The sequence below is a fragment of the Schistocerca serialis genome, chromosome 9 (assembly GCF_023864345.2).
Source record: "Schistocerca serialis cubense isolate TAMUIC-IGC-003099 chromosome 9, iqSchSeri2.2, whole genome shotgun sequence".
Lineage (NCBI taxonomy): Eukaryota > Metazoa > Arthropoda > Insecta > Orthoptera > Acrididae > Schistocerca > Schistocerca serialis.
The window spans coordinates 84,925,635-84,938,553 of NC_064646.1; the positions used below are offsets into that span (position 1 = coordinate 84,925,635).

The 12,919-nt window shown below is 39.0% G+C and overlaps 1 protein-coding gene across 6 annotated transcripts in view; it reads left to right on the forward strand.

Moving 5' to 3' along the window:
* Window positions 1-12,919, forward strand: part of LOC126418536 (eukaryotic translation initiation factor 4E transporter) — a 320,599-nt gene that overhangs the window by 250,994 nt on the left and 56,686 nt on the right. For all 6 annotated transcript variants that reach the window (XM_050085342.1, XM_050085344.1, XM_050085348.1 and 3 more), the window contains one exon: window positions 12,776-12,910. In XM_050085342.1, coding sequence (XP_049941299.1) covers window positions 12,776-12,910 — 135 coding nt within the window. The remainder of the gene's footprint in view (window positions 1-12,775; window positions 12,911-12,919) is intronic.

Below are 12,919 nucleotides of genomic sequence, written 5' to 3' on the forward strand. Positions count from 1 at the left end.
CATGAACTATGTAACAAATGTGTAAATATGCAAAAGACATTTTATCTCAGATACATTGCCTGCATCTAAGCCCAAATATGAAAGCATAAAATAGGTAGGCAAAAGACATACAGAACACAGTACACTAGATACCTGTATATCAATTGAGAAATTCAATTTCTCATTCATTGGTCGCTCTAACAGACACAATTTTTTCAACTATATGTGCTCAAAAAGAGTTGGTGAATGTTCTGTGAATTAAACTTGGTGTAAACAAGAAAAATTTATGTCTCCAGGATATAACCAACTTTGCTGCTGGATCTGCCATTGTGTGCCTCCAGTTTTAAAATGAAAATAACTCATATGCAATACTAATGTAAAATGTGATTGTAACTGACTTCATAAACCACATATGAAAGAGAAACAAGAGCCAAAAATCCACATAATGTGCAGCTATAACATAAAGCATTGCGCGTCATATTTCTTCGGGGGCAAATGTCAAAATATCACTTATTTACTTGTGGCTGGAAAGAGGTATAACTCTCCTTCCACTGTTCAAAACAATTTCAATGTGTTTGTTATATCTAGCACATAGCGGCCTATGTCCTAAAACCCACCATACGTAATCTGGTCCTTGATGACATTCTTCATTCTTCATTGCAAACTTTTCAAAATATGCCTGGTGATTCTTATTTCAAAAGTATCAAAGTAACTATGGGGAATAACAAAAATAAAACCAGTTCACTATCAAGTTCTGATGTCAGGGTTATAAAATGCTGCAAAATTTTTTTACCCAGTAATTTCCTCAAAATCTCCAGTGTGTGTATAGCAGAGAACATGCACTTCGCAAAAAGTTTTACAGAGAAGCCATCAACAGAAATGGATGTAGCTTTTTCACCTACATAAAATGAGTTTTTTAGCCACTGCGGATGACTTCAAATTAATGAAAACAGCAGTGCTCCACTTGAACATCTCCGCAACTCATGGCTGCAAACGGACATGACACAATCCACAATGAGACACGTGTCCACCAAAACCACATCACATCCCTGCCATGTTGTTTCTGTGAGATTTGGGCTGAAGGAACGATTTAAAGGTTCCCTTTTATGTTCTTAACCCTCCTACTACCAGAATTTTTTTGTGACATTGAGTACCGCTGGGGTCAATATGATGCCAAGTAATTAACAAGAGATATAATGGCAGAATTGTAGTTATTTTAATGAACTGACATAAAAGCATACATTACTGATTGAAACCAGGTAAACTATGTATATAAGCACTTAGATATTGTCTTAAACCTTGATCTTATAGATCCTTACATTTAAAACAAAGCAACTCTTTACATTTAAAACAAAGTATCTCTGAATGTTGTTAAGAAAAGCATCTTCTGCACATTTCTGAATGTTTTCTATCCATTGAACATTCAATTAGGGAGCACCGTCCACATTTTGCCCGTGTGCACTTTTGCTGAAGGAGGACGACGAGAAAGAGAAGCTTTGCTATGCCAACTTCCGTTTTTCTGTACTAGACTCGTTCCCAGTTTCAGAATAAATTCTCTTTTGTTGTTGGTTTTTGTATTCCAGTCATGTTTTAAGACCAGCCAATTTATGAAAGCATTTAGGGCACTAATATCCAGAATACTATAAAAATAGCTACGGGCCATCTTGTCATACATTTTGTGCTGTAAGTCCTGACTAACTTTTCCGTTCTCTACAACTGATTTAGTTGCATTATAGTCTAGTATTATAATAGGTTTTACTGCTTCATCGTTACCTATTTCCTCTCTGAAATGTATAGTACTCAGCAATGTCACTATCTTAACCTGTTTTGGGCAATAGGAGACTATTGTAGCTGATCCCTGGAATCTGAAGAGACCTGAAGCTGCAGTTCTTCCCCTTGCTTAGATAAATTCTGCAGGTAGTTCACGATAACTTTTACTTAGTGTTCCTAGCAGAGTTATTTGTTTTCATTCTAGTTCCTTTGCCAACTCAAAGCTTGTAAAGAAATTATCTGTTGTGATATTTCTACCACTCCCAGATAAATGTTCTGTCAGTTCTAACACTACTCTTCCTCTCTGATTTATTCATCTAGGCTGGCCTTCACCCTTTCCTGTGTAAATCTGCAGGTGTGTGATAAAGTAATTTGTGCTGTCACATGCAGCCCATATCTTAATACCATACTTACCAGCTTTTGAGGGGATGTACTGGCGAAATGGACACCTACCCCTATGAGTTACCAGTTGCTCATCAACTGCAGTATTCTTATGTGGTTCATATGCATCATGTAATGTCCTTATCCACTGCTCAAATAAATCCCTTATAGGAGCAAATTTATCAGGGCTACAATTCTGTTGCTGGTGCTGAGCATCATCAAACCGAATACAGTGTGATATTTCTGTACAGTGGCTTCTAGCCACTGAACTGTTGAAAATAGGTCGGCCATGCTCTTCATTTCATAAATTCACTAAGCCCTCATTGTGACCTTTGTACACTCCCGCAAGAATAAGTTGGCCAAGAAAGCATTCAAATGCTTCTCTCTTGAGATCTGTCCATTTGTTACCGAAAGTAATGTTACTTTCTTTGTTGGTTGACTTTAAAATAATCTTCAAAATGCTGGCCTTAATAAATAATTCAAATGCTAACTGCACAGGATTTACATTCCTTACAATATGCCTCATGTTCACCCCTGGTAGCTGAGTGGTCAGTGCGACAGAATGTCAATCCTAAGGGCCCGGGTTTGATTCCCGGCTGCGTCGGAGATTTTCTCCACTCAGGGACTGGGTGTTGTGCTGTCCTAATCATCATCATTATTTCATCCCCATCGACACGCAAGTCTCTGAAGTGGCGTCAAATCGAAAGGTTGGCGAATGGTCTACCCGACAGGAGGTGCTAGTCACACAACATTTGTATTTTAGTATGCCTCGTGGGCCTGGAGCTATCTTCAATATATTTTGTGCTGGTTGTCTCCCATGTAATCTAACAGGATTTTTCCCCATGTTTCATTTCCATTCTTTACCTGAAAAAATTGGATTACATATTTTACATATGTACTTACATATGATTACTATTAGTACTTTCCTTGAAGTTTTTGCAAACATATGGTAGATTATATATACTTAACATTCTGATTTGAGATGTCAGCAACTTCAGGAAGTGGAGTTTCCAAATCTCCAGCACCATCAGAATCTTCAGTTGATTCACTACTTCCAGAAATAATAGCCTCATTCTCTTCATTGTCATCAGATGGTATATCTCCTAATTCCTCTTTTTCATTCAAAATTTCTTGTATTTCAGCAGTGAGTAGGAAATGTTAGTTTCATTATTGCAGGTGTTTCGTATACCATCTGTTCAATGTAACATTTGTCACTGTTTCCATAACGTTACATTCAAGAAGCAAAACAAAAATTTAGATTTGGGTCATTGTGACCCCAGTGGTACTCAGTGCATAGCCCATAAATAAATTTTCATATGTTGTAAATGTAAGACTGAACAATATGTCATTGTGTACAAGCAACTGGGGGTCATATTGACCCCAGTGGTACTAGAAGGGTTAAAGACAAACATGTTTTTAGAAGCAAGCCAAGTAAGGTCGAAAAATAAGGCATACTGAAAGAGGCATGTGAGCTGAGTTGAGAGATACATACTTCTAAAAGCTAACTACTGCAAAGTTTAATGGGTTACAAACTCTTAATCAAAAGGTCTTTGCTCGTGGTGGAGTATTTGAACAGGGAACTATAAACAGTTTACAGTATTATGTTCAACGTAACATTGGCGGTGCAAGAAGAAAAGTGACAAGAAGGGTGACAGTAACACAAGTTTCACTGGAGTGATGCCCGTCAGTCTGTCGTACACATCCGTGGGAAAAAGGGGCAAAGTTTCAAAGTAATACGGGCTTGCCTGGCGGTCAAGGGAGCTGGTAGTTCGGAAGAAGACTCATTTCAGTGGCGCACTTGGTGACGAGAGTGCCAAAATACCCAGGGGTGAAACAGTAATATACACACTTGGTACTTCTGGCACTCATTGAACTTCACTGTACTGAAGTAATCTACACTGCTCTCAATAATTCAGGTGCCGATACCGGGGTGACGAACTGTGCGTCTGGCGTCAGACTTCGTACAGCTGCAGTCGAGTGTCCCGAAAAAACACAGCTTGGGAAGGCAATGCAGAAGACACTGTAGCACTTCTCTCATTAACTGGACTGCAGGAAAACGTGGAAACTGGATGCGGATGCAAAATCTTGCTGTTAGTGCAAACTCTGGTGACGTGCGGCAGCTGAAAATGCCAGCCGTCTGGCTTTGTGCAGGACGAGATGCCTAGAGCTCGGCCCGGAGATGCCGCCTAATCGAAGCGGGAGCAGAGATTGCAAGAGCGACAGTTCGGTGCGTATGGCCGCTCAGAAAGTGTGGCATTCGAAGGCGTGCCTGCTGCAAAAGTGACTAGCTAGGGTGCCGCAGGGGAGATGCAGTGGTTCCTCGGCCGACAGGAACTTCGCTGTTTGCCGGTTTTCAGTCAGCGCAGCCCATCTGCTGCTACAAGTGGAGGCGAACAGGAGTCGCCATAGGGCCTGAGAGATATAAGTGAAGAATAGAGTATGGAGATTGGTAAGCAAAAGCAAATTGCACTGTGATTGGCCTATAAGGTAAAATTTTTTGTATTAAGGTACACGAAATTAAAATCGGCAGGTGGCAGTTTTCAGGGACCTAGGAAGCCTAATAATGGAAGAGCTGAGGAGCCACCAGGATGCCAAAGCTTGAAGGCTAGCTAAGAAAGTGTTAGTAGAAAAAAAGTTAAAGAGCTCAGGTAAAGGTTAGCAAAATATTTTTCGGGAATGTGGCTCTCTTTGGAGCTGAAACGTGGGCATTGAAAAGAGACTGGAAGAATTTGTGGATGTGGAGAAGGATGGAAAACATCAGTTCGCATTTAGTTACTAATGAAGTAGTGCAGGAAGAAATAGAGGAAAGAAGACTACTATCACAAGTTAAAAGATAAAGAAAGAGTAATTGGTGTGGTCGAATGTTGCTGCGGGTTTGTTTGATTGTTAATGCCTTTGAAGGATTAGTGTGTAGAAGAATAATGAAAGGAAGTTAAAAGGTGGTGAGTGAAGTGGATGTGGAGTCTACGGATGTTGGCAGGAGATAAGACATACCCGTTATGTGAATACCTGCCACTGGGAAGAAAGCATTGTAGTAGTTCCACCACCGACACAAAGGACTTTGTCACATTTATATTCAGACTTTACAAGTTAATCTGTGGCGTAGTTTTCCCCCACCATTGTCTGTTTTATATCCTCTCACTTCAGTTATCATTAATTGCTTCACTGCCCAAATAGCAACTCACTTGCTACTTTGTGTATTATTTTCTGATGTAATTCTTTCAAAATCCCCTGATTGAATTAGATTACATTCCATTAGCTTTTAATACTTCCTTTATACTGTCTTCCCAAGACACTGTCCATTCCATTCAATTGCTTTTTTCCAAGCCCTTTGATTTCTGACAGAATGAAAATGGTATCAGCATACCTTGACTAATTATTTCCCTGAACTTAAATGCACTATTCAAATTTCTCCTTACTTTTCCTTTACTGCTTCTTCAATGTGTAGATTGAATAACATTGAGGATAGGTTAAAACCTTGAGTGTGTCTGCTCTCAGCAACTGCTACCTTTTCATGTCCTGTGGCTTTAGACTGTTACCTGGTTTCTGTACAACTATAAACCTTTGGTTCCCTGTATTTTATCCTTACTGCTTCCAGAATTTCAAGTAATCTAGTCTAAATTCTCAAAACCTGTCTCAAAAAAAATGCTATAAACATAGGCTTGCCTTTCTTAAAACCTAGGGTCAGTATTGCCTGTTTTATTCCTACATTTCTCAGGAATCCAAACTAATCTTCTTAAAGGTCAGCCACTGACAATTCTCATGTTAATATTGTATCTTTAAACAGGTACAGTGGTTTAGTGAGACTAGTAAATAAATGGTCTGGATTTTGATCCTCATTGAATCAAATGTTACTTCTGACAGTTGCCCATTTTTTCACATACAAAAAGCATTGACAGAATTAAAAATAAAGGTGCTGGATTCAGATATCAGGTTAAGCATTTAGTGCTGCCTCTGTGCCGCCCCCTGCCACCGCTGCCACCACCACCACCACACACACACACACACACACACACACACACACACACACACACACACACAGTAAACAAACCTCTGATTCCACAAAAAATCCGACTCCCGTGTATATAACAGCTAAAATCTTCTGATTACTTTACAAATGAGTTCATTCAATATTTATCATGTGATCAAGAAAAGGTTTATATGTAATTTCAAAGTTTGTTTGGAGTTACTAAGTGCTCTCATTCTCAGATACTGTTGTTGTTGTTGTTGTTGTGGTCTTCAGTCCTGAGACTGGTTTGATGCAGCTCTCCATGCCACTCTATCCTGTGCAAGCTTTTTCATCTCCCAGTACCTACTGCAACCTACATCCTTCTGAATCTGCTTAGTGTATTCATCTCTTGGTCTCCCTCTACGATTTTTGCCCTCCACGCTGCCCTCCAATACTAAATTGGTGATCCCTTGATGCCTCAGAACATGTCCTACCAACCGATCCCTTCTTCTGGTCAAGTTGTGCCACAAACTTCTCTTCTCCCCGATCCTATTCAATACTTCCTCATTAGTTATGTGATCTACCCATCTAATCTTCAGCATTCTTCTGTAGCACCACATTTCGAAAGCTTCTATTCTCTTCTTGTCCAAACTATTTATCGTCCATGTTTCACTTCCATACAAATACTTTCAGAAATGACTTCCTGACACTTAAATCTATACTCGATGTTAACAAATTTCTCTTCTTCAGAAACACTTTCCTTGCCATTGCCAGTCTCCATTTTATACCCTCTCTACTTCAACCATCATCAGTTATTTTGCTCCCCAAACAGCAAAACTCCTTTACTACTTTAAGTGTCTCATTTCCTAATCTAATTCCCTCAGCATCACCCGACTTAATTCGACTACATTCCATTATCCTCGTTTTGCTTCTGTTGATGTTCATCATATATCCTCCTTTCAAGACACTATCCATTCCGTTCAACTGCTCTTCCAAGTCCTTTGCTGTCTCTGACAGAATTACAATGTGATCGGCAAACCTCAAAGTTTTTATTTCTTCTCCATGGATTTTAATACCTACTCCAAATTTTTCTTTTGTTTCCTTCACTGCTTGCTCAATATAAAGATTGAATAACATCGGGGAGAGGCTACAACACTGCCTCACTCCCTTCCCAACCACTGCTTCCCTTTCATGTCCCTCGACTCTTATAACTGCCATCTGATTTCTGCACAGATTGTAAACAGCCTTTCACTCTCTGTATTTTACCCCTGGCACCTTTAGAATTTGAAAGAGAGTATTCCAGTCAACATTGTCAAACGCTTTCTCTAAGTCTACAAATGCTAAAAACGTAGGTTTGCCTTTCCTAAATCTTTCTTCTAAGATAAATCGTAGGGTCAGTATTGCCTCACGTGTTCCAATATTTCTATGGAATCTAAACTGACCTTCCGCGAGGTTGGCTTCTGCCAGTTTTTCCATTCGTCTGTAAAGAATTCGTGTTAGTATTTTGCATCCGTGACGTAATAAACTGATTGTTTGGTAATTTTCACATCTGTCAACACCTGCTTTCTTTGGGATTGGAATTATTATATTCTTCTTGAAGTCTGAGGGTATTTCGCCTGTTTCATACATCTTGCTCACCAGATGGTAGAGTTTTGTCAGGACTGGCTCTCCCACGGCCGTCAGTAGTTCCAATGGAATATTGTCTACTCCGGGGGCCTTGTTTCGACTCAGGTTTTTCAGTGCTCTGTCAAACTCTTCACGCAGTATCATATCTCCCTTTTCATCTTCATCTACATCCTCTTCCATTTCCATAATATTGTCCTCAAGTACATCGCCCTTGTATAGACCCTCTATATACTCCTGCCGTCTTTCTGCTTTCCCTTCTTTGCTTAGAACTGGGTTTCCATCTGAGCTCTTGATATTCATACAAGTCGTTCTCTTATCTCCAAAGGTCTCTTTAATTTTCCTGTAGGCGGTATCTATCTTACCCCTAGATACTAGAGGAACATATTCAGAGTAGTTCTTGCATCGTCAGTATGCTGACTAAAGAAATATACTCAGTTTCTTACTGTAATATTTGACTTACTGTTCAAACTTTTAATGTAAGAGTCTCTCTTAGTTAATATTTTATGACAGCATTTTAAATTTTTAAGTTCGATCAGTAATTCTATGAAACACCGACAGTGAAATGTTTGTTGTCCCTGGAACCACAGATGTTCAGTCTGCAACGTGCATCATGAACTGGGTCGACTATTAAGTACAGTAAAACCCCTTTTAATGAATCTCTGGGAACCCAAATACTTATCTTCAAACAGGGGTTTCCCAGATAATGATTTTGCTACAGTACACAGGTGTGACCAGAAGCATAATTCAAGCAAGGTTAGCTGATAAAAGTGCTATTTAATTACAAAATTAACAATACCATGTGCTATATATTTAATCACTATAGGTCAGCAAGTGATAATCGAAAAGGTCACTGTGTCAAAAAAGCTAAGAATAAGATTCAATGATTGCTGGCCTGTATTTTGATAGGACCAGAGATGGGATCATGTAAGTCAGGGGGCCTGAAGATGGTATAATGCAGCACTGGAACTGGTTGCTCAAATAAAATAACAGGAAATTTAGATAGCTTAACGTGTTCTAATTAGGCATTTTATACTGAACAGCTACGGTCCCACAACCATTTCAATAATGATGGACTTGAAGACTTATGTTAAGTTTGTCACGGGCATTGCAGATGCACGGCAGCTTTTGCTGAACTGTAAGCTTTCTGCTTTTGGATTGCTATAACTTCATGAAAGTAAAACTGGTAACTTCAGCACTTCGATGAACATTTATACTTCTTGTGCTTTGTAAGCTGAGCTACTGCGACATCTAATAAAGTGACATGTCATATGAAAATAAGTTTCTGATTCGTTCCACACATACGCCCGTATCACTACTAGGGAAGTAGTTGGTGACTACGGTTTAAATACATGTCAACTGACTGAATAGCTTACCATTTAATGTGTCACAGGACACAAAATACAATCTCTATGGAATGGAAAGAAACCTGAAGCTCATTCTGATATGTTAGGAATTGCATAAAAATGGATTTCAGTTTGCAGAATGTTTCACATTTATTCTCTAAAAGCAGACTGTTTCCTAAAGCATGGTTCAATACAAGTGGGAAGGGATAACAATGTTCTTATTGGAGTTTCGCCAGGACCGAAGGAAATATACATAAAATTAGGATTTCCTTAAAAGTGGGTTCATTAATTCAGTATTTCACTGAAATATAGATAACGATCTTGGTGAACCAGTGCTCAGGTGAAAAAGGCCTGCCCTGTCAGAGTAAGAGCGTAATTCTCTGTGTAATCAGTGACCAGTTCCAGTTATTGCTTACAATGGCAGTATTGTTGTAGTACAGCTCCAGCTGCATGCGAATAGAACATTTATTCTGAACTTCGAATCAGTTAAAGAATTTACCTCTGTTGTGAAACTATCATTCAGTAATGAAGTGCTAAACATTGTCAGCAACAGCATCAATTTCATGTCATCCACGTGAACACTCCTTGTTTAGAAAGTTAGGTATTTTCCATGTTCAAATTTTAATAAATTATTAGCAACTTGTGTACATGTTGTAGCATCCACTTGACCTCCTGAATCGGAAGTTCTATAGTAAGCCACAAATTGTATAACAGAAATAAGTTGTTCCCCTCACTTTCTCCCATTTCAACTGATCTTTACATTGATTTTCAACATGCATTAGCTTTTGATACAGTAAGGCATTTGAAAGGCACCTGATACCATCTCAACATTAAGGTACAAATGAAAGAATTTGGCAAAACTGAATTTATTCCTACTCTAACATTGTAAGGAAGAGATAGATTGCTACTTATCATAAAGATGAGATGTCAAGTTGCAGACATGTGCAATTAACACTCTTTGCATGTAAGCTCTTCAGCCACAGCCATCATCAGAAGAAGACACACACACACACACACACACACACACACACACACACACACACACACACACACACACTCATTCACACAAGCAAGCACACCTCGTACACACTACAGCCAACTTCGCAGCTCAGAACAGAATGCCATTCTTGTCAGAGTTGGTCATGTGTGCACAAGGTGTGCTTTCTTGTGTGAATGAATGTGTTTGTATTTCTTCTTCTTCTGAAAGGCTGTGGCCGTAAGCTTATCTGTAAATGTCTTTTAATTGTGCATGTGTGCAACTTAATGTGTCATCTGTTCCTTGTGTTTTGGTGTTCCAAACTGGACTTTCTCTTAATTTCTACTTTGCTATAGTTAAGGCAACATCAGAATAGTGTGTATTTAAATAGTGTGTATTTATTTTGTACATAAAATTGTGAGTTTGCTAGTGGATAAAATGAAACTGACATAAAAAGCCTACAAGCAGTTGTGGGAGGCAACAACCGTAATTTCCTTCCAGTTGTAGTAAAATGAGTAATGCATCACATAGAAGTGGCGTTTGGTTGCAGACAGGCACATTAATAAGCTTTCAGGCAGTCTTTTTTTCCAAAGTAGAAAACACACCCTCGCACAACCACTTTTTCAGGGCTCTGTGCCCCAGTACCTTAACCATAGTCTCTCTCTCTCTCTCTCTCTCTCTCTCTCTCTCTCTCTCTCTCTCTCTCTCTCTCTGTGTGTGTGTGTGTGTGTGTGTGTGTGTGTGTGTGTGTGTGTGTGTGTGTTCCCTCCTGCCGTGCCTGTCTGCAACTCACTGGATTTACCATTGTTAGATGATGATCTAAATTTTATGGTTTCGTATTTCAGAAGTTTTCAGTTCTTCTATTACAGACACAGTTGCCAGATATTTTTTACATTTAGTTGGCAGGTTTGTTTTGTTGGAATATTGATGGTATTGGCAACAGGATATTTGGAATTTTAATTTCCTTGCTTTAGCAGGCGGCACTTCAAACTTGTTCTGCTGACAAGTATTCTGTTTGGGTCATGCAGTGTACTGTTGTTTGCTTAAATGATTGCATGCTGTTGTCAGCAAGCACATCACCTCAAGGGGGAAAAAAACATGGATTTGTAAATGTATTTCAATTAAACACATCAGCTGCAAAATTTAGGTTCTAAAATGTTTTGTTAAGAGTATGAGCTTCGTGTCTGTGTTTTATAGCAGGGTGTATACGACCCAGGACAACTGGGAGATCCGGGAATTTTTTCATCCGGGAGAAAACCAGGAAAAACACGGGTATTTTTCATTGTTTTCAATCAAATTTTGTAATTTTGACTGGTAAGAAGCGATACTCTAACAAAGAATATTAGTGTATCCCACTGCTGCAGAATAATACTTCAGCAATAAAACGTGAACGAGTGAAAAACTAAAATAAAACTTAAACTGCAAAGTAAATGCGCCATATACAGCAACAAAACAAAGTGCTCATACAAGCGTCTGCCAACAGCAAAATTTGTCAAAGGCTTTAGGAAGAATATGCAATGATTCGTAACAACAAATTGCCTCCGATGAGCGTGACATCACAACTTTTTACATCAGATTCGTTTTAGCAGTTAAACAAGCAAAATCATGAGCATGCGTCACTGAGTAGTACCTTCTCCCTCTTCTGGCTACAGAAATATGGCTGTTGGCTGTCTAAGCAGCCGCAGGTTCGAATGTCGTGTTTCTGTTATGACCTAATGTAAGATCTTTTAATGTTGTATATGTATGAACATACGGCTCCCTACGGCTTCGTAGCTACGGAAGCGCGGTGGCGCCTGTCATCTGGCGCTTTCTGGCAACTGCAGAAACGAACCTATTTCTAACAGGTCACGGGAAAATATTCCGAATGGTGGTTTGAAAAGTGTTACTATCAAAGAAAATTTCCTTTTACGCAAGTTGAACTACGTACGAGAATGTCCGATGAATTTCTTAAATCAGAGAGCGTTTGACTCTCATTTAAAAATAAACTCTTTGATGAGGAGCCATTTAGATGAATTTCTAGCCCAGAAGAACAGACATTTATGTTGTTATTAAAAAATTTAATGGCACATTTGTGATATATCTTAAAATGAATACGCCCATAAAAGACCAACATTATATGTAAAAGCTTAGCTTCTCTTCCATCGTATTAATCTTATAGACCAATATTATAAGTGAAAGCTTTACTTTTCTTGTAGCAACACTATGTATATTAATTTAAACCATTAACATTCTCTGTGTGTTCGCACTGCTTAACTGTGATGTTGCTATTGGCGGACTTCATCATGTGTCATAAGCACTGAATATCTGGTATCATCGGCTAGTGAAAATCGCGTGACATGAGCTATGACTGGCTTACAAAAGTGCATCACAATCTCGATTTCAATGCTTCGGAAAGTAACATGCGGTGTTTGGTGGAATTAGACTTCATACTTTCGTACTACGAAAATATGCAGCGTATGTGTTACTGCACATCAAAGATCTTTCCAAAACATTCCCCCCTCCCCTGTGGTTTGTTTTCTAAAGCGCTGGGAAATTCTACGCCCATGTATAAAACATAACCATTCAAAGGATGAATAAGTTATACAGTTCATAGAGAAAATGTACTGTCAGTTAACAGGGAAAAAGTATGTTTTCACCTGGGAGAAAAAGTATTTTTAACCAGGAAATCCATGAATTTTATTTTCTTTGTCCACGTATACACCCTGTGTAGGTAATGTTACAACTTACAATGAAATTACTTGAATTTTGTAGGTATAGTTCATCGCACTGCATCTCCTCATTTGCATGCTGGTCAAGCTCCTGAGTTGCTTCATCAGATGATGCTTCAACAGCAGCAGCAACAGCATCAGCAACAGCAAATTAGAATACCTTCACCTTTAAACAATGGTAAATAAC